The sequence below is a fragment of the Trachemys scripta genome, chromosome 21 (assembly GCF_013100865.1).
Source record: "Trachemys scripta elegans isolate TJP31775 chromosome 21, CAS_Tse_1.0, whole genome shotgun sequence".
Lineage (NCBI taxonomy): Eukaryota > Metazoa > Chordata > Testudines > Emydidae > Trachemys > Trachemys scripta.
Genome location: NC_048318.1, coordinates 13,415,010 through 13,437,481, shown reverse-complemented (window position 1 = coordinate 13,437,481; position 22,472 = coordinate 13,415,010). Strand labels below are relative to the sequence as shown.

The 22,472-nt window shown below is 41.2% G+C and overlaps 1 protein-coding gene across 2 annotated transcripts in view; it reads right to left on the bottom strand.

Moving 5' to 3' along the window:
- SIK2 (salt inducible kinase 2) overlaps positions 1-22,472 on the bottom strand; it is a 96,598-nt gene that overhangs the window by 51,018 nt on the left and 23,108 nt on the right. For both annotated transcript variants that reach the window (XM_034754723.1, XM_034754724.1), the window contains one exon: positions 2,508-2,669. In XM_034754723.1, coding sequence (XP_034610614.1) covers positions 2,508-2,669 — 162 coding nt within the window. The remainder of the gene's footprint in view (positions 1-2,507; positions 2,670-22,472) is intronic.

The following is a 22,472-nucleotide window of genomic DNA, read 5'->3' as shown; positions in this document are numbered from 1 at the left end:
TTTTGTTTCTTTCCCATGACCTGTCCATGACTTTTACTAAAAATATCCGTGGCAAAAACGTAGCCTTACCAATGGTCAGTGCAAGTCTAGATGACACAATGGTCAAAAAAAACAAACAAACCCCAAAACACTCCAAGTGTCCTATCAGTGCTAGTACCGATGAAGCTGCCCAAGTGGTAGGATGAAGTTGAGAGAACTGCCTAAAAGCCTCAGTATCAATTCAGGTATCTTTGTCACCAATAGCTCTGAGAGAACAATGTTAATTGCTCAATTAATTTTAATGGGGTGCTAATTCTGAAACTGAATACTACAAATTCATTCTGGACATTATTTACTATTTCACTTTGAACCGTTTATTATAACATCCAGCTTATGCACTTGGTCCACAGTTTCAAATGGCCTTCCATGCCAAAAGCCCCATTTGTCCCTTACTCCAAAGATCCCAACTTCCATGCAAAGTTACTGTAAAATCCTCCTGTTTCCTGACAACTTCAACAACAGATATGCATTTTCAATACAAAATCTTGAAACATACAAAAAACCCCTGAAATTTATCAAATAAAATGAAGTTTAATATCAAATGAAATTACATGGGGACTATTGCAATAACTGTGCTATTCGTTTTCAGATTACATGAAATAAAAGCCTTCCATTTTTAGTTTATCTGAAGCTGCTGCAGACTTTCTAGTGTGACACAATAGAGTGCTGCAGGAATTAGGACTGCGGAGTGTACTGCCGCATCCCCTGGCTTGAAGTGGTTTCCATTATATCCCGGGTTTACAGTTTGCTTCAATGGATCTCAGCACCCCCACTATAAAAATAGTTCCAGCACCCATGACTACAAGGATGCATAAGTGTGGCCATGAAGTATACAGGACTTGACATCAAGAACCAGCTATTAATTATCCATTTGCTCCCTTGTTTTATAGCGTTACCCTTCTTGACCTGAACACCTAGCCAAAGATTTGGGGTCTTGCAGATTCCAGTTAGGAGAAGAAACTGATGGAGTCAGATACCTTTGTTGTAATCTTGTTTATTTACAAAAATGTACAAAATCCTTTTTTCCCCTGAACACAGCAGGAACCAAACAGGAGACTGCTTCCTTCCTCAGAGTCCTAAATCTCTCTTAGCTAGCATCAGACCCAAAAGTCCTTCCTCCAGGCTTCTCTAAGGACCACAAACCAAACTTATCCAGGTTACGACTGGAGTTTCCTTCCCTGTTTCTATGTACCTCTCTGCTTCTTGTCTCCCATCCCCAAACACTTCCTATTCAAACAATACACAGTGAAGCCCTCCGCCCACATAATTCAAATTCACGAGTGGCCTTGGTTGTGTCTTTGTTTTGGGTAGACAGAGCCAGTAATCATGAAGGAGCTTAACTGTTCCTACTATTTTAAACGAAGCATGGCTGTTACACCCCCAAGTTTCATGGAGGTTTAACCCAAAATATAACAATAAGGATCCTTCCATTCTTTCTTCAACCAAAAATGTCCTCCAGTATGTTTAAAACCAGCAACTAGAAATAGTCTAATGTTCTACCAGCGATATGGAACAGGCAAGCAGGCGCCACACATTGAAATTAAATACACCTCCCTTTTCATTGTTTTTTGCCAATTTTAAAACAAAAGTCTGTTGAGTGTTACCTTTAACACATTCCTACAGCCTTGTCCGTATGGAAAATATCAGAGATCAAGATGCATCCTGCATCATGGCAATGGCTTTTAAGCCACTGCAGGAAACCTAGGTAGGAAGTCCAACAATAAGATGATGTGATAGGGATTTGTATCTTAAAGAGTATCTCTACAGCTTTGTCAGCCAACTGAAAGGCTATTTGCACTTTCTTGTCAGAACTGGCAAGTTTACTTCACTGAAAACCAGCTTCTTACTGCAGAGACTCCTTTTTCCCTATCCCCCCCACCTCGTTCCCTGGCTACTGCCAATCACAAAAGTTCTCCAAGTGAGGGTGTCACCCAACCCTTCCCTATGCTAGAGTGTCAGGGCTAAAATCAGTCTGGAAGGGTTCTTGGAATTGTAATGAAGTAACAAGCAGCAAAATTATCCCATTGCATATAACATCTGCTATGTCTAAATTTATTAAAATGAAATCATGCATGGTAAAAAAAAAAATCAATAGGCTTCCATTTTGAGGTTTTTTATGTTGAAAGAAGTTATTTGATTAATTCTGTTTTAACCTGCACATCTGGCAGTGTTAATGAAGTGTCATGACACTACAAAAAAACCACTCTCCCGACCCCCCCCCCCCAAAATACCACACCACAACTCTATTCTGAAGACAAAAAGGAACTAAACTAGGAGTTATTTTTAGTTGGTGTTTATTGCCATCATCACAAATTACCCACAAATGTAAAATATTGCCCTCTTTTGCCTTTCCACTTCTTACTGTTAGTGGAATCATTTGAGCAACAGCAACTGATTTGTTGGAGCAGACCAGGTGCTTCCATGGATACAAATAAGGTATTATTTAGAATCAAGTGTATTCTGAGTACCTGCTATTTTGATGTTCATGTTGTTGTCGAGCAGGAGATTTTCAGCCTTGAGGTCACGGTGCACAATCTTTCGGCTATGACAATATTCCACCGCAGAGAGGATTTGCCAGAATTTGCGCCTGGCCTCCGGCTCACTCAGACGGCCGTGGTTGGCAAGGTAATCTATGAAAATAATGCATGTTTCAAGGGAAATGCGATAACCCTGTGATTAAAATAATTTCTTTCAAACATTTATGACGCAGAAACAAGGGAAGGATTTTGGCCAATTTCAGACATCAACAGTTATTCCCCCAAGCCCCTCTGCAAAATGGCTTCAGAGCCAGGAAAAAAAACATTGTGCAACATAGCTCAATTGTCCCTTCCTTCAGTGATGCATGCTTTGGTTTGATATTCCCTTGTCATAAAACAGGAACTATTTCCATGGAAACAGAAGGACAGCTGCAATAAATTGGCATTTGCTATTATAATGTTTCAGCTTTGTTTCAAGATTTAGTCACCTGAAGACGACATTTACACTCCATTCTCTCTCTCTTCGGATATGTCGACACTGTGCTGTAGCACCATGGCGTAGACCCTTCCTACACTGACAGGAGTTTTTTTCCCCATCAATGTAGCAATCCAACTTTCCAAGAGGCGGGAGCTAGGTCGATGGAAGAATTCTTCCACCAAACTAGCCACACCTACCTCAGGGACAAGGTCGATCCAACTATGAGGCTCAGGCACATTTTTCATATCCCTGAGTGACATAGGTAGGTCAATCTAATTTTTAAGTGTAGGCCAGGCCTCACGGTGAATTCAGCCTTGCTGCCTAATTATATTGTTTCCATAGAATACAGACAACCAATATTTATGCAACAACAGACCTAGCTGGGTGCTGCTCCTTCTCATACCTCAGGCATTACGATCAGTGTGTTTTTATAATTAATAATTTTTGTGACAGTAAATTTAGTGCTGGACTATAGCTAGCCCTAGAAAAAGAAGTCTCTATGGATCCCCAGAACAGGAACGGCATAGGCAGCAGCTTCTATTCACTGTCCCAAGTGGAGGCCAGTCTCCAGTTCAATCCTTTCTCTCTCTCTCTCATGAGGTGGTAGTGCAATTAACAGCAAAGGTGCAGTAATGGTACTGGTATTATTCATGATTAAACCACAGGCAGCAGCAGATGTATGTATAGCAATTTGCATGACAGACTCATTGCATCACAATAATAAATCTTTGGTGGTGGAATTCCAACAGGAGGGGCCAGTGAACAGGACATGCTTCATTATTTGCTGGATGAAACCAGTTTAAAAAATGCAAGGTGATTTATAGCTAAATGGTTAGCAGCAAGCCAAAAATAATCAACACCAATAAATTCTGAGGTTGTATTCTAGGAATATGCCTGACTCAAACATTGGACAAGTCACTACAGCTCAGAGGAGATACAGAATTTCTCTCATTAATAGAACTTATTTCTTAGAACTATTTTAAAAGATTTTTGTGTACCATCAGATGCAGTGAAATTTTACTATGAAACGACATGGATAATTCTAATCTTTTAACTTTTCAAACAGAACAGATCTGACATTCATATATGCTCCAGCCAGGAGACTTGTACAGGAATTATACTAAAAATGTCTACTTTGTTCCTTTTATATGGAACATGAACCATTCAATGCATTTCCCTCTCCCCAATCAATCTGACACACAATCATCCCAGTAACACATTAGTACATATGTTCTATGAAAACAGGAATGAAATCCAAAGAGAATGCAGGGGACAGTAATTAGTGCAACAGAAGGTCCACTAGCTGCCACAGTGAAATATTTGCTTACTGCGATATATTTTAGATCTCAGCTGTTAGTCTAAAAGTAGCTTCTGTTAAAAAGAGGAAGAGGGAGCAGAATGATTTTTAATTTGGTCTTGACTAAGATTTGGTCCCTGGTTGTCACATCTCTGGAGTAACCTGCAGGTTTTCTATTCATTGGATATTTTCAATTTCTGTCTAAAATAAAGTAAACTAAGGAACTCTGATTAATATTGGGGTGCAGGGTTTGAGCTAGTCCCATTTTCATTTCATTTCATATAACTGATGACATAATTAGCACCAGACAAGGATGCTGAATGGTGGCACAATACCTAGTGTAATATTAACATGGTACACGTAAAATTACTTTATCATCTTTCCCATCATAGGAGACTGACTTTAGCAGCATGTCACATGCACACTTCCTCTTCTGCACAGACCTGCTGCATCCTAATATTGAAACAGGAGATCCAGATTTCTCATACTACTGCATTTGCTTCAGCTTTAATTTTTAAAATGCCAACAAATTTTTATTCAGGAGTACACATTAATATTAGCTAAAAAGTTTAGTTCAACAACTTTCAGTAATTCAGGCTGTGTGGAGAGCATATTGTGTGTACATGTGCAAACACATGCCTTTGTGTACATTAGTTTTAAAGCATTATACTGTAAAATTTACTCCCTTCAGAGAAATAACATTTCTTATTGGCCAGAGAGATAGGAGCAGTCCGGGGCAAAATGCATTCTGGCTGGGGGCATCAGCAATGTTCTATCATGTGATGTCAACTGCAAACAAACCTTCAGAGTGTGCGTGCATGTTTAAAATCTCCTCTCCAAACAGATTTTAAATTGTTTAGTTGAACAAGAAAGAAGCATTTTTGTAGGAAACCATCATTTAGAGTTACCTGCTAAAGGACAGATTGTCCATGGCCCTTGCACAGATTCCATTAGTTGACCAGGCCTCAAGAACCTCACCCAGAAACAGGATTGTGAGAGTCAGCCCTCTGTTTTTGCTGGTGCATATGATACCCAGGCCACATGGGCCGCCTCCTCTTCTTTTTCTTCTGTTAAGAAAGGCTGATTCACTGACTACACTACACTAGAAAATTAGGTCAATTTAGCTACATCTCTTGGGGTGTGTAAAATCCACAGACCTGAGCAGCATTGTTAAGATGACCTAAGGGTACGTCTACACTTAAAATGCTGCAGTGGTGCGGCTGCACTGTTGTAGCTATGCCACTACAGTGCTTCAGTGTAGACACTACCTACGCCAGGGGTTCTCAAACTGTGGGTCGGGAACCCAAAGTGGGTCGCGATCCCATTTTAATGGAGTTACCAAAGCTGGTGTTGGCCCTGGGCCCCAGCAAGTCTGAAGCCCAAGCCCAAGCCCCACCGCCCAGGGCTAAGGTTACATGCCACCAGCCCAGGGCAGAAGCCCTTTGGCTTCAGCTTTCGACCCTTGCCTGGAGCGGTGGGCTCAGTCTTCAGTCCCCTCCTCTTGGGGTCATGTAGTCATTTTTGTTGTCAGAAGGGGGTCACGGTGCAATGAAGTTTGAGAACGCTGACCTACGCTAACAGGAGGGCTTCTCCAATTGGCGTAGATAATCTAGCTCCCTGGGAGGCAGTAGCTAGGTCAACGGAAGAATTCTTTTAGCAACATCTCTCAGGGGTGAGGATTTTTCACAACCCTGAGAGATGTACTTATACCAAAGTACATTTCTAGTGTAGACCAGGCCTAAGTCCCAGAGTAGAAAATGCTAGGTCACTGGAAGAATTCTTCCATCAACCTAGCAACTGTCTTTTGGGGAGATGGATTACCTACGCCGACAGGAGAAACTCTCACATCAGCACAGATAGGGTCTATACTGAAGCATTGCTGTAGGGCAGCTGTAGCATTTTAAGTGCAGACATACCTAGAAAAAACTAACTAATTACAAACAATGATAGCACTGCTTCCCCCACCCCTGCCAGAAGGGCAGAAGGAAAGGAAAACCAACAGAGCAGGCACTGAAGACACTGGATACAATCCCCACTTGCTGTGCCATCAGTGGTTAAGACGAATTGAAGGGCAATTGGGACTACTCCCCCATTTATTACCCTCAGCACCCTCCACAAGTGGAGTGAGCAGTGAGTGGACCCTGCTTAACAGAGGACTTTGGAAGCTTATGGCATAGGTGCTTTGAACCTGAAAGTTGGGCTACATAAAGGCCACCTGAAGCAGTCGTATAGGGACTGCTCCATCTGAGAGCCTTCAAGATGCAAATCATTCCAAAGGGATTGGAGAAGAAGTGGAAATATGTCGCAGGGAGGTGGCCAGCCACAAAGAGGGGAGCAAGGCTAAATGCCGCAACCTGGCCTTCAATCCCAACAGGTAAGAGCTGTTATGCCTCTTTGAACGGTCTATATCCATGATTGTAAATAATGACTCAAATGGGTTTAGAGAAAACTTGACTATTCACTACTATTTTCTGCTTGGATAAATCAGAGGAGACCAAACAATATAATCTCATGTTCCTAAAATAAATTATAGCTTGGGATTTTAATATCATCATAGGCTGTTTTATAAATCTGCATCCCTGCCCCTCATTTTCATGGCTACTCGTCAATACATGATAAATTATGGCTTATTAGCTGCTATAATGAAATACAAAGTTTGTAAAATGTGGAGGATGGTGGAGACAGTCTGCTGCCATTTGGCCATGATCCCTGTAATGTGGCTGGAGGGGAAATTTAGCAGGAAAAAACCCAAATAAAAAAAAAAGCTTTTACATCCTGAAGGTTGCATAAGGCGCTGAAAAGACACAGACACTCTACCCCCCCCAACATTAATAAACATTTCCCTCTGGCAATATTTCAGCCATACAGAATTTGTAAAAGAACTAATCTAATTTACAAACCATCAATAATAGTTAAGCTGCTTCTTTATGATGTGACCTGGAATAAGTGTAACATAGCTGACGAAAGACCATCACACACCTAAGACATATTCATGGCCAAAGTCTCTTCTTCAATTACACAACTTGTAAAGCCACAGAAACGTCACTGATTTCAGTAGTATTGCTCTGGCCTTACATCGTCAGGGATGATGGATTTGGCCCTTAATGAGTAAGGAAGCATTCAGCAGCAAAACTAGGGAGGAACTGCAGTCAGGTGACCTAGGAGAACTATATTAGGGTGGTGATTTAGGAAACCATCAATTATGAGGAAGGAACTGTCAAACTGGGAGTGAACCAGCCAGTCAATATGGCAGGCAGGAGAAATGTTCAGTATCAATGAGAGTACACCCACCGGTTCCATGGAAAGTCCATACTTCCTTCCTTAAATCTGATTTAATAAGCGATTCCTTGTCCTGTTTAAAAAGTTTCCCCTCTTGTTTCACCTCACATGATAAATGGCTATATTCCTTTCCCTCAGATCCTAGCTTCAGGTCCAAGAGTTCATCATCTTATGGCTTTCATCAGAAACCTACTGCCATTCTCATAGATTTCACAGGTTCATTGCCAGCTAGTCCTATGCCAAATTTAAAAACAAAACAAAACAAAACAAACAAACAACACAAAAACCAAAATTCCAGGGGACAATCAGGATCCCAGAAGCAAGAGACACCTTGCCCCCCACACAGCCTGTGACTGCTGACTGATAACTCAGTTTGATCACACCAACGCTTATGCCAACGGTGCAAGTAACATAACAGAAGGAGTCTGGCACCAGCAGGCTAGGAAAATGGATTTCATGGTTAGCTCATTTGCCAAAGTCCAATAAAAGCTGCCTCAAGCAACCACCCAAAGGACCAGCATAAATCAATTTCCTCATGCACAATGGTCTTTGGCTGAAGGTCAAGGGCAGCTTTAGTGGAAAACTTGGGAAATGGTCATTTAGAGAATGGGGTTTGCATATTTGAAATCTGCAGATGAACAGTACTAAGGTTGCCTTGGCCTATTTAGGTTGCCTTGATATTTGTAGTTAAAGCAGGAATAAAATCCCTGTTACACATGCTGATTGATTGATTTTTAGTCTTGAAATTTTACATATTGAGTCTTTCAAGGCTCTTATTTCTTCACTGCATTGGACAGTCAAGGCAGCAGCACCAAAGGATAGCTGATGAAAAACCAACTCCCATCTTCTCCCTGACCCCACACATCTCTATTTATCCCACCATTCCTCAGCACCTCCCTAGCTGGCTCATCTGCCCCTCCCGCTCCGCAGGCTCTCTGTGCAGATAGAGGAGTTTGATGGCTGTGTGGACTAGCTTATTCTAATCAAGAGAGACGAGGAGGGAGGAAGATTCTTAAGACAAAATTTGCTAAGGGCGCATTTTAAAATTCTTCCTTGACCAAACGAATCTTTTAGGGGGGAATAAAAAATAGAAAATTGTAATGACCTAGGATGGGCTAATGTGAAAAAATTGTAGACTGAATTCTCTCAATGTGTTTAACTAAGAGACTTTAGTTCTAGTCTAATTGCAAATCTTAATGCAATTTTAACTATGAAGCAACTTCCAACACCTTCATATTTGTTACTGAAGATGGTCTCGTGGAACAGGATTAATCATTTACAGAACTTTACCTGACACAACCAATCTTTGACTGAATTCAGCTAACAGGTCAAATCTGCTTCTTTAAAATGCAAACAAATAAAGATGATGTAATGGGGTACTGACCCCTGCTTCTGTATGTTTGAAATAATCTGTCTGGAACATCTCTGATTAATGGTTTTACTTATGAATTTCAGTCAAAGTGCTTATGTAATTCTGATGGGTCAAACAGGGTTGTCCTAGGCATTGTAATGCCAAAAAGCAATAGGTCTAGGGAGCCTCTGGGTACATTGGGTAATTTTACTGGACTAGTTAGACAACATTCGATTTTAAAGGTAGGCCATGGGGGAAAAATTAGGCTTATGCCTTTGAGGTGGGGTTATGATGTACAGAGAAGGCCTAAAGGGTGTTTTTTGTGAAACCAAAACACATTTTTTTGCCTGTTTATCTTTTACATTAGAAATTCATGTCTCATCTGCCCCAGACGACTCTAAGGGTACCTCTACACAGTGGGGAGTGACCTTCCCAATGCCAGTAGACAGACTTGTGCTAGCAAGGCTCAAGCTAGTATGCTAAAAATAGCAGTGTGGACACTGCGGCTCAGGCAGCAGCTTGGGCTCTCAAGCCCACCCAACCCTCTAGGTCTGCGCTGAGGTGCTTAGTCTGAATCTCTGTGGGAGCCGCAACCTCCGCAGCGCTATTTTTAGCGCACTCACTCGAGCCCTGCTAGTATATCGGTCTAGTCATGCTGGGAAGCATGCTCTCCACTGCAGTGTAGACATATCCATAAGGTACAATTTTATGAGTTGTTTTATTAAGACCTAATAACTAAACTTTTAAATAAAAAGATGGACTTTGTTAAAGGTATACCCCCCTGAGCCCTTCAATTAAAGTGTTATCCCTCCACAAAGCATGCTCTGGGACCCTTAAAAAGGATACTTCTGTGAAATCAGGGAAGACTAAACTTGGCACTTCTGCCTGGTTATTTCTAAGATAAAAACAAGCAAGGAAAGAAACCTGCTCTAGAAATTAAACCCTTCAGAGATTTTTTTTATACCTTATAAAGAAGCAAAAAAATGTGCATATACACCTCTACCCCGATATAACATGGGTTGGCATACAACGCAGTAAAAGCGGGTGGGCAAGCGGGGTGAGGAGGCGAATGGGGAGGTGAGCGAGGAGGCAGGCAGGCGGGAAGACAGCGAGCAGGAGAGCAGCAGTCGGGCAGACGGGGACAAGTGCGCCGGACAGACGGCGAGGAGACTAGCGGGGAGGCAAGCGGTGGGCAGGTAGGAGGGGTGAGGAGGCGAGTGGCGGCCGGGCGGGCAGGAGCGCTGGGCAGACGGTGAGGAGACTAGCAGGGAGGCTGATTTGTCCCGGGCCCCACACCCCTCTAGGGACAGCTCCGACCCGCTGCTCTGAGCGGCGTGTTAAGGGTGCCGGGCTGGGGCCGAGGAGTTGGATAAGAGGCAGAGGGTCTTGGGGGGGCAGTTAGGGGACAAGGAATGGGGGGAGGGTTGGATGGGTCGGGGGTTCTGAGGGGTCAGTCAGGGGTCGGGAAGTAGGTGGGGATCGGGGCCAGGCTGTTTGGAGAGGTACAGCCTTCCCTACCCGATATAACGCGGTTTCACCTATAACACGGTAAGATTTTTTGGCTCCCGAGGACTGCATTATATTGGGGTAGAGGTGTACCCTATTTAAATAAAATATCCTTTGTAGGTCTCCTTTAAAAGTGAGTTCAGGTAGCAAGAATCTCCTTGGTATCAGGCTGGGACTCCTTTCTGAATAATTGAGGTTTTTTTGTTTTTTAAACAATCTCCTCTCCCCCAGCCAAGGGGGGTAGGAGAATTAAAAGTAGAAAAATTGAATCGATATTAGATAGCTATAGAGATAAAAAGGAAAAAACCCTCTACAATAAATAGATGAATAGCATTTCATGTACTATAATCCACTGTAGAAACACTTCTGCTGACTACATTTACACTGGGTGACTCAGGCGGGGAAAGATGGTCTTGTGGCTAAAGCACAAGACAGGGTGGCAGAGTTTGTTCCAGCTCACGAAGAATTACTGTGTGAATTAGGATAAACTGCTACCTCCCCTCCCAAGAAGTGTCTGCAAATTTTGGGTGTCTAAATTGAGATATCCAGAGCCTGATTTCCAGAGGTGCTGGACAGCTGAAATCAAGCTATAAAGTGCTCTACATTTTAAAAGAGCTGTAAAAATATTCACTAATTAAGCCTCATAGTGGCTCAGATATATGCACTCTGGGATAAGTTGTGATAAGCTCTTTTGTGAGCACACAAGGGAAGGGGAGGTGCTCCCCCTCATCCTTACAGCAGCTTATCACAAACTGGCCTTATAAATATTATTTCTCCTATTTTACAAACGTGGAGACAGACACAGAGGTAGAGTTATGTGCACATGACAACCTACAACTCAAGAGTTTTTGACTCTCAGTCAGATGCTCAATCTTTAAGACTACAACTGCTTCCTCCGTCAACAGAAAAATTGCTCTCTGGAGGCCTGATCTACATTAGAAAATTAAGTCAGCTTATCTATGTCACTCGGGTCTCTGAACAGTGTAGTTAAGCCGATCTATCCCCTAGTGCAGACAGTGCTAGACTGACAGAAGACTTCTTCCATCAACCCAGCTATCGCCACTTGAGGAGACAGATTACCCAGGAGAACGTCTCCCGTTGATGTAGGCAAGTGTCTATGCTGAAGTAGTGCAACTGTGTAGCTTTGCCACTATTGCATTTTAAGTGTAGACAAGCTCTAAATCTTCCATATATAAAGTCTCCATCTGCAGTCATGTCATATATTATGGGATCAGATCATACCTCACAAGCTAAACCAAATTAGGCCTGGTCAATACTTGGATGGAAAATCAAGGAAAACTCTGATATTGCAGAGAGTGGTGTTGTTGATTGCATTTTTTCTGAGTTTCAATACTGAACCAATGCACTGGTATTGTTGCTGGAGATGACATCTTTTAGGCAAGATGTAAAACAGAGCTCCTCACCAGGCCTGGTCATCAGGAACCCTTTGAGGTTTCTCAAGTGCCCCGGGCAAACGCATTTGGATAGTGGTGCTCTGCTTTCCCAAATACTCGCACAGTTTCAAGCACACAGGATTCCTCTGTATCGCATTCTTATCTGAGCAATGAAAGAATGTGGACAGATAAATGATTTATTACAGTGCTACATCACAACTGTGGTCATTTACTCAGTTTATTGCATCGATGTAATAATAGTTAGAGTGCAGTAGTCTCCCTTCCATCATTCTTTACACAGAAAATTAAACCCAGAGATCTTTCGCTCTCTCTCAACACACACACGCCTCCTAATGACAACTTTGAAATTCTTCCATCATACAATATTTAGCTCACTTGATCATTTTGCTATCTCACTGAACGCTTTACAGTAATAAATATATTGGGAACGCTATACCTTCCTCTGTCCATACTGCAGTGATACCATTCATACTGTGAAAGACATGGTTGCATTAGCATGCTGCATTTTTGTTATAAGCAAACCCTGACTTTAAAGGGATTTATGAATAATCAGTCAGGAAATGCCAAATTCAGGCTGAAATCGGATGTAAGATTTTTGCCCCACACATTTAAAAACATTGAAGAAAAATCTTGGCTGCTCTGGGACAATGAGTGTGGAAAGCAAACGGAAAAGCAGTCATTTTTTCTATTATAATTCAATAAAATTACTCTCATTTAAAGACTGACCTTTGTCAAGAGATCTAGCCACACCTGGGTCAAAGAAATCTAAAATGAAAATTAATAGCACCACAAGATATTGATCTTCAAAAGTGCTCACTAAAAACCTGCTCAAAAGACTGTCAAAATCAATGAGAGTCTTTCTATTGACTTCAGTGGGCTTCGGATCAGGTTTCAGCAGTACAGGGCATACTTCATGTGTCTTTTCATCTGGATTTAATGGATTCATTGTGCCCTCCTAATCACATTTTCCCCAACCCATAATCTACTCTCTAGAAGTCTTTTGTAACAGGAATGCCATTACCCTGTTGGAGAAGCAACTACTTCCGTGACCTCCTGGATCATCTAGGCTCAATTACTGCACAGCTTCTGCACTGAGGATAAGATGGAAGAATAGGCCCACTAGAGAGCTCAATAGCCACTTGCATTCCAAACAATCTCATTACAAGATCTATTCAAAATAAATGGGTATCTGAGTATATTAAATACAGGACTTCAGGAAGAAGGAAAACTCCTTTCTAATCATGGGACCTTTAAATGTATGAATCAGAAAAAGTCAGCATGACGTGCCAATCCCTGGAGGGCTTACTGACCTTGTGCTATCTAGTGGACTGAGTTAAGTGGCAGCTGGGAACTCAGATGCACAAGGACATGGCAGTGAAGTTCTGGCTCTCTCCTGCTGGCTAGAGAAACAAGCTCCTCATCCCACAAGGGATGAAAATTATTTTCATCCCAACTCATTTAAATTCTTGTATTTTACGTGTTGCTGCTGCTACCACCTCAGGAGCAGGTACTGTGGGCAGTGGGAACTTGCAGCTCTCTATCCTCCAGGCAGTGATAGGCTAGAGATCTCAATTAGATTGCACTGACCTTACCTCCACCCAAAAATATTCATGTAAAACATTCTGGATCCAATCTGCAGAAACAGATCTGAAGTCACCTGGGAGTTTCTAACATTCCTCCCTAAGCCATAATGAGTTAATTAGGTTTAATTTAGCAAAATGCAAGAACAAACAAAAGCCTGGAGATTAAGGTTTGTGATTTCATCGTATTTGTATGCTGAATATCATCTCAATCATAAAATGACTTTAACAAATCACATGATATCAAGGCAGTCAGGTTTCAAAGGTACAACCTGAAAAACATTCAACACAACTCTCTTAACGGCTTAACAAAGATGAATTCACAAGCCTATTAAGATAGGTCTACACCACCATGAAAAACCCACAGTTCTGAGTCTCAGAGCCTGGGTCAATTGACTCAGGCGGCGGGGTTTGGACTGCAGGGCTAAAGATAGCAGTGTAGATGTCTAGGCTCTGTGGCCAACCTCCATCACCAGGTTTCAGCGCTTATGGTTCAGCCCGAGCCTGAAAGTCTACACTGCAAATTTTAGCCCTGCAACCTAAGTCCTGCGAGCCCGAGTCCGTTGACCCGGGCAAGCCGCAGCCATGCCACAGGCCTTTTATTACAATGTAGACATACACTTAGCGGCAGTAACAAGCAAGTTAAATCTACAATGTTGTCATCTGCTTTTACAGCTCTGGTCTATTGGAATTTTGTTAAAGATTCCAGTGCAATTTCTAAAGCTAGCATTAAAGATATATTTGCTTTTACACCCCAGTCTGGCCCATATACACATTTTATTTATTTATTTTACATATGACAGAAACCAGTTTGTCCATTTATACTGATGGATGTTTCCTTCCATCTCCAATGAGCGCAAAGTACCATAGCTTATCATCATGGTTAAAATTCTCAGTGTCTGTAGAGATGCTGGGTGTGATAAGTAATTTTCAAGTAGGACTGGTCAGAATTTGAGGGATACCAGCAACTGGGGTGATGGTGACCATTTCAAGACAGCTGAAACTCACCACAGACCTTTTCCTGCAACAGCTGGAAGCTGCTGTGAAGAGATTTGGATAGACTGTCCGGAAGATAGTAATTTAAACTGTGACTTCTCTCTAGGACGAGCTGATCACTTGTTTATTAGGAATACTGTAAGGTACAGTGTCAAAACACTGAAGTTCATTGACACACACTGGGTAAAGCAAACCAAACTGTCAAGTTGCCAGGTCTAGAAAGGCAAGTCTGTTCCATCTTGACAAAGGGCAATTCCCTCAATCTGTATTTCAATTTCTCATTCTACCCCTCTTCATGGCAGGCATTGTGGCTTTCTTTGAGTTTGGAAAGAGCTACAGGCTCTACTACAATCTAAATAATAATAAGTACCATCACTGGAAAATTAGTAACCAGTAAATATACATATAAAAAAAAAAAAAAAAAAAAAACTTTGATTAAACTTTTCTTCCAGAACCAGTGTCAACTCCCTTACTCCAAGAACATATTAATACTGTGCATATATTGTACTGTATAAACCAAAACTGCAGAAAAGGACCTGGGGATTACAGTGGCTGAGAAGCTGGATATGAGTCAGTAATGTGCCCTTGTTGCCAAGAAGGCTCATGGCATATTGGGCTGCATTAGTAGGAGCATTGCCAGCAGATCGAGGGGAGTGATTATTCCCCTCTATTTGGCACTGGTGAGGCCACATCTGGAGTACTGCATCCAGTTTTGGACCCCCCACTACAGAAAGGATGTGGACAAGTTGGATAGAGTCCAGCGGAGGGCAACGAAAACGATCAGGGGGCTGGGGCACATGACTTACAAAGAGAGGCTGAGGGAACTGGGCCTGTTTAGTCTGCAGAAGAGAAGAGTGAGGGGGGATTTGGTAGCAGTCTTCAACTACCTGAAAGGGGGTTTCAAAGAGGATGGAGCTCAGCTGTTCTCTGGTGGCAGATGACAGAACAAGGAGCAATGGTGTCAAGTTGCAGTGGGGGAGATCTAGGTTGGATATTAGGAAACACTATTTCACTAGGAGGGTGGTGAAGTACTGGAACGGAGGTGGTGGAATCTCCATCCTTAGAGGTTTTTAAGGCCCAGCTTGACAAAGCCCTGGCTGGGATGATTTAGTTGGGGTTGGTCCTGCTTTGAGCAGAGCGTTGGACTAGATGACCTCCTGAGGTCTCTTCCAACCCTAATCTTCTATGATTCTATGAAAACTCAGCATTCTATCCACCCACAGTGTATTTCTATAGCTGTCCTCAAAGACATCCGTCTGCACAAGGTATAAAGTCTTCATACAGTGCAAATCTTCTAGTATGGATTATTGTTTCCACAGTATTTAGAATAGCTCAGAGTTGCAAAGCTCCTTTAAGACACCCAGGGACTCTGACCACAAAGAATGTCCTTACAAGGAACTTAACCTAGACTGCTTCATTACACAGGTTGAAAAGAACGAAGAAAGAAAGATTCATAATACTTAATGGAAGACAGTCACAGTTTTGATGAACACCTCACTGAGCTCTCTGGAAAATTGATTTACAGAAACCGGTTGTGAAAAGACCATGGTGTGACAGGTGCTTTACAAATCAGGGGAACAAACAGACCTCGCTCACAGTCAACAGTCTAACATATTAAATATAAGAAAGAGGGAATTACTCAGTGTCCCAAGCAATTCAGTAGGAAAGGACAGATCAGGGAAAAGTGCAGAAGGCTGAAGGGTTTTTCTGGGTAGGAATACTAGATTTTAAAAGATAGTTAGATTTAAATCATCCTACAGGTTAACATTAAAAGCATATCAGAAGCCCTTCTCTTCCTATGGTCTCAATAAGTTTGGTTACTACTCCACTCAGGTAATAGTATTATATTGGCATCTTCTTCTCCCCTTAACTCACCAATTTGTGACATTTGTAGTGCCTTGTAAAGTGGAGACATGGGGAACTTCACTTCTGCCCCTGTAAGTACACCACACCCTGCTGAGATACTATAGTAATGGGCGGCAGCAGCAGTATACAACAGCCTAGAGATCTATACACTGTTATTTTAAACTTGTATCTTGGACTAATTTCATCCCCCACTTCACATCATTTGGTTATTTGAAGTGTTGCTGTTGCTGTGTTGCTCCCAAGATATTAGAGAAACAAGGTAGGTGAGGTAATATCTTTTATTGGACCAGCTTATGTTGGCAAAAGAGACAAGCTTTCAAGCTACACAGAGCTTTCTTCTGGTCTTCATTTGGTTAGGTTTTTGTTGTTGTTTCACTGTTTCTTTGTGTAGTTAAGTAAAAACTGGAAGCTACCTTAGATTTGACAAGAACAATAGCTGGAATAAATAGGCCTTTCACTTAGAACTGAGGCGGCTTCCTGTCCTGTTTCAGCAACACATTCCTTATATGGATGAGTAAAATAATGCAGGGTTTGGAAAAGAGTGATATTTCAAAGCATGTGATCTAATAGAAACAGTCAGGAGAAGCCAGTAGTTAATGCTTTGTTTCATTTAACACGCTCACCTTCATATGGTTTTTCTTATGTGCACATGTGAGGGAGCCAGGTAGATTTGAGAAAGTGTCTGGTAGTGAAGTAATCTCTTATTGATTTTCTGCCTTCTTATGTTAATATGGAACAAGAATGACTTAAGAATTCAGGAGACATTTCTATGATTCTAGATTCTATGATTTTTCTCTAGCTAAATCTGCAGACCGCCTACTGACAACCCAGATCAGAACACTGTGCGCAAAGATTTATATGATAAGGGGTAAGACCCACTGATGTATCACAAGGCTCTGATATAAACATGTCTTTCAACTCTGCTACATACAGAAGACTGGCCATGACTCTAACTGCTCAGAGCCTAAGAAATACCATAAGTGAAGAAATGAACAGAAGTCAGCTATTTATGTTAATTTGTTAATGTTACAATCCCTCATCAGAAGTTTACTATTATTCAAAGTCTTCTTTGTGAGACTAGGAATCAATTGTACACTTATTTCAGGTCAAAATATATTGAAGAAATGTCCATGTATTTTAGGAAGATCCAATTTTGAATTAAAAGGTAAGAATAATGAATTTATAGTATGAATGAGTTCATGACCTTTGACTTAATTCTTTATAGCTTACTTATATTCTCATTCTTTAAAATATTCTAGGTGACAATGTCTGCTCTCTGTCTCTGTATAAGCAGATGCTCAAGGGCTCTAATATCTGCACATTACTGTCTAGTCATCTGCAGGCTAAAGGGATCACACACAACAGGCTTTCTTGATCCCAGGAAAGCTCAATTTCAGGACAATACAACTTTACCTGGGTTTCCCTGATGAGTAGCACAAGATCAGGAACAGAATATAGGTCAGTCTGATTTAGTTGTGCATAAATTACCAGGTTTTTCTAATAATCTAAAATAGGAGTGCTCAGAAAAATAAAGGTCACTGGGCTACTGATGTCACGTTCTCTTCTCTTTTATTTGCATACTCATGACTCAAGAGTATTTCACTATTCATATTTTAGAAATTTAGTTTCTACATCTACTCCTAGTTTTTTACTGCTTCGCTTGGGGAAATATTTTCCACATGTTTATTAGTCTCTGTCCAAATTCAGTAGTAGGTTACTCAATAAAAAGTGCAGGTACCCAGGCATGTCACATGGGTATTTCAGAGCCAAGGAATCACTTTAGAGAAATATAAACACTGGCTGCAATGATGCAATAGGTGTTTTTTGGCTTGTTTGTTTTTGTTTTGGCAAGAGTACAGGTGAGAGGTGTTGGATCAACAGCCCTTGGGGACAGAATAATCTATTTTACCACAGAACAGCCATAAGAACGGCCATACTAGGTCAGACCAAAGGTCCATCTAGCCCAGTATCCTGTCTTCTGACAGTGGCCAATGCCAGGTGCCCCAGAGGGAATGAACAGAACAGGTAATTATCAAGTGATCCATCCCCTGTCACCCATTCCCAGCTTCCGGCAAACAGAGGCTAAGGACAATCCCTGCCCATCCTGGCTAATAGCCATTGATAGACATATCCTCCATGAATTTATCTAGTTCTTTTTTGAATCCTGTTATAGTCTTGGCCTTCACAACATCTTCTGACAAGGAGTTCCACAGGTTGACTGTGCGTTGTATGAAAAAATACTTCCTTTTGGTTTGTTTTAAACCTGCTGCGTATTAATTTCAGTTGGTGGCCCCTAGTTCTTGTGTTATGAGAAGGAGTATATAACACTTCCTTATTTACTTTCTCCACACCAGTCATGATTTTATAGACCTCTATCATATCCCCCCTTAGTCGTCTCTTTTCCAAGCTGAAAAGTCCCAGTCTTATAAATCTCTCCTCATACAGCACCCATTCCATACCCCTAATAATTTTTGTTGCCCTTTTCTGAACCTTTTCCAAGTCTTTTTTGAGATGGGGCGACCACATCTGCATGCAGTATTCAAGATGTGGGTGTACCATGGATTTACATAGAGGCAATATGATATTTTCTGTCTTATTATCTATGCCTTTCTTAATGATTCCCAACACTCTGTTAGCCTTTTTGACTGCCGCTGCACACTGAGTGGATGTTTTCAGAGAACTATCCACAATGCCTCCAGGATCTCTTTCTTGAGTGGTAACAGCTAATTTAGACCCCATCATTTTATATGTATAGTTGGGATTATGTTTTCCAGTGTGCATTACCTTGCATTTATCAACACTGAGTTTCTTCTGCCATTTTGTTGCCCAGTCACCCAGTTTTTGAGAGATCCTTTTGTACTTTGCTTAAGAGCCTTTGGTGAGGGACCTAGTCAAAGGCTTTCTGAAAATCTAAATACACTATATCCAGTAGATCCCCCTTGTTCACATGCTTGTTGACCCCCTCAAAGAATTCTAGTAGATTGGTGAGGCATGATTTCTCTTTACAAAAACCATGTTGACTATTCCCCAACAAATTATGTTCATCTATGTATCTGACAATTTTGTTCTTTATGATAATTTCAACCAGTTTGCCCGGTACTGAAGTCAGGCTTACCGGCTGGTAATTGCCGGGGTCACCTCTGGAGCCCTTTTTAAAAATTGGCGTCACATTAGCTATTCTCCAGTCATTTGGTACAGAAGCTGATTTAAATGATAGGTTACAGATAACAGTTAGTAGTCCTGAAATTTCACATTTAAGTTCCTTCAGAACTCTTGGGTGAATACCATCTGGTCCTGGTGACTTATTACTGTTTAGTTTATCAATTTGTCCAAAACCTCCTCTAATGACACCTCAATCTGGGACAGTTCCTCAGATCTGTCACCTAAAAAGAATGGCTCAGGTTTGGAAATCTCCCTCACATCCTGAACCGTGAAGACAGATGCAAAGAATTCGTTTAGTTTCTCTGCAATGGCCTTATTGTCCTTGAGTGCTCCTTTAGCATTTTTATTGTCCAGTGGCCCCATTGGTTTTTTAGCAGGCTTCCTGCTTCTGATGTACTTAAAATTTTTGTTGCTATTACTTTTTGAGTCTTTGGGCTAGCTGTTCTTCAAATTGTTTTTTGGCCTTCCTAATTATATTTTTAAACTTCATTTGCCAGAGTTTATGCACCTTTCTATTTTCCTCATAGTATAGATGAGGCTACTACAGAGCATGACACTAACAAAAACCTGGAGGGACCACCTACTAGGGACAAGACAACAATGTGAACACCTGTCTTTCTGACAACATCTACACAATAGAATTCTGCTGGCATAGCTACATCGGTCAGGACTGTGAAAGGATGTGATCCTGACCAATATAAACTGTGCCATCAGAAGCCCCTAGTGTAGATGCAGCTAATCCAGCAAAAATGTGCTTTTACTGGTTGTGACATTATATGATTAAAACATGACCATGTAGATCATTGTTGCTACCACTGATATATATAATTGCAACCAATCTTATACAATGTGTGTCAAGTAGGGTCTCAATAGAAAAGTTATGATTTGCTGGATATGATTATGCTATTTGTATGCATGTATCTTTTTATCATCTGAAGTTATGAATATTAACTATGTACCTGTATTTCAAATGTTTGCTCATGTGGTAATACCCACAAGGTATTTAGCCTGCACACATTGTGAAAGGACTATTCAAGTTAAATGGCCCATTAAGGTACACTTAACTCACAATGGACCATGGAAGACGCCCTTCCACACCTGATGGACTTTCATGTGAACATTCTAACTAGAGTATGGGTAATGGCCTCTGCTATGACTAAGTGAAGCAGTCATAGACATGTGACTTGCCCATGTGACTCCAAAGTCCATCTCATTACCTGTATTTTTCCATAAGCTGTGCAGAGGACTTTGTTTGAAACAATGGGGTCCTTCAACTTGGTAGAAACTATAAAAGGCCCTGGAAACATCTCCATTTTGCCTCTTTTTTGCTCCAACCTCTGGACTATGGACTTATACTAATGGGAGCATTCTAACCAAAGGACTGAGGACCTTCCAATGATTTAGAAGCAACCAGAGACTTAACAAGCCAGCAGTTTATTCCATCAGTGCTACAAGCCTGAACCAAGACATTTGCAATTATTGTATGTATTTGATTCCGTCAGCCAATTTTAACTCTCACCTTTCTTTCTTTTTCTAAATAAACCTTTAGATATTAGATACCCAATAATCATGCTGTTGCCTTTACTTTTGTCGCTGGTTTGGTATATCTTATGGGAGAATAACCACCAGTTTTGGGAAGGGGTGTCTGCCCTATTTTTCAGCAGTTTGTCCTGAATTTAGTATTCTCAGTTGTGACCCACTAAGGCACAATGACACTGGTATAGCTTGTTTTGCTTGTGGGGGTGGTGTTTACCACACTGGTACAAAGCACAGCCTTGCCAGTAATGCTGCATCCACACTAGGAGAACACTACCAGTACAAGAATACCTGCATGGGAGTACTGGTAAAACTCTCCTTGCGTAGATGCACAGGTCTGACAAGTAGTGTTTTTATATCTATATATATATATAAAATAAAATAAATCTATATATATAAATAAACAAATAAAATAAAAATCCTTCCCCCCTCCCCCATATATATGTGCTCTTCAGCTGGGATTTTCAAAGGAGACTAAGGAAGTATAGTGCCTAACTCCCAAGGCACCTACCATTCATAGGCACCTTTGAAAATCCCAGCCCTTAGGAATATTTCAATGAGATATTTTCCTTTGTCATTTCTTAATTTATTATAAAGGGGTAATATACTGGTATAAGGCAAGAAGATCTACTAGCACAAGAGACAGGTAGAAGGGCTGAGGGTTTGAATGCCTCTAATTTGCTGATACTTTAGGATAAATTAATAAAATGGTACAGTAACTATAATGCTATTGCTATTTGTTTGAGAAAAAAAGTCCTACACAAAATCTAGCTGCCGACTGTTGCGAGAGTTTCTGAGGGCAAGGATGAAAATCTGTTCTACTAAACCTTGGCCAAAAGCATCACGTTCCTGTCAACAGTGATTCATGCAGTAGGATTTATATGCCAACTTGGACATAAATCACAGAATTAGGCAGTCTCAATATCCTACGAGATTTGGTCACATTTGCAGCCCCTGAACTATGCAATGAACCTTTCTAGTAGTGGGGACTACCTAAGATAGACCACAACAATCAAGACTGGTTGAGCTACATTAGCAGTAGTGCAGCCAACCACATAACAGTGACCTCAGAAACATTCCTTAATCCCTCCCCCTGCTCAATGGTTAGCTTATTTTTAGGTTGAATAATCAGCTTTAGCTTCAAGAGTCTGGATTCTTGAAATACAAAACAGAACAATTGGTCATTGATGAACAGAACTAGTGAATCAGTCCCTATAAAACAGCTTCACTGTAATTAACAGTTGATGGAAAAATATCTGCATTCCTAGAAACTTCAGTTTCAGGCACAGGATTTGGTGGAGGGTTGGGAAGAGGCAGCTGTAAAAATACCTCAAATATGCAGCAGAAGTGGTCACTGAAAACCCACTTTGTAGGTCTGTAAAACATTAAACATACTTGAAGCCTTTTCCCTACTCAGAAATCAATTTTTTTTAAGACTTTGAATCTCTGTCTCTTACCAGCTTATAAAATGTACCACCACTTAAACTGAC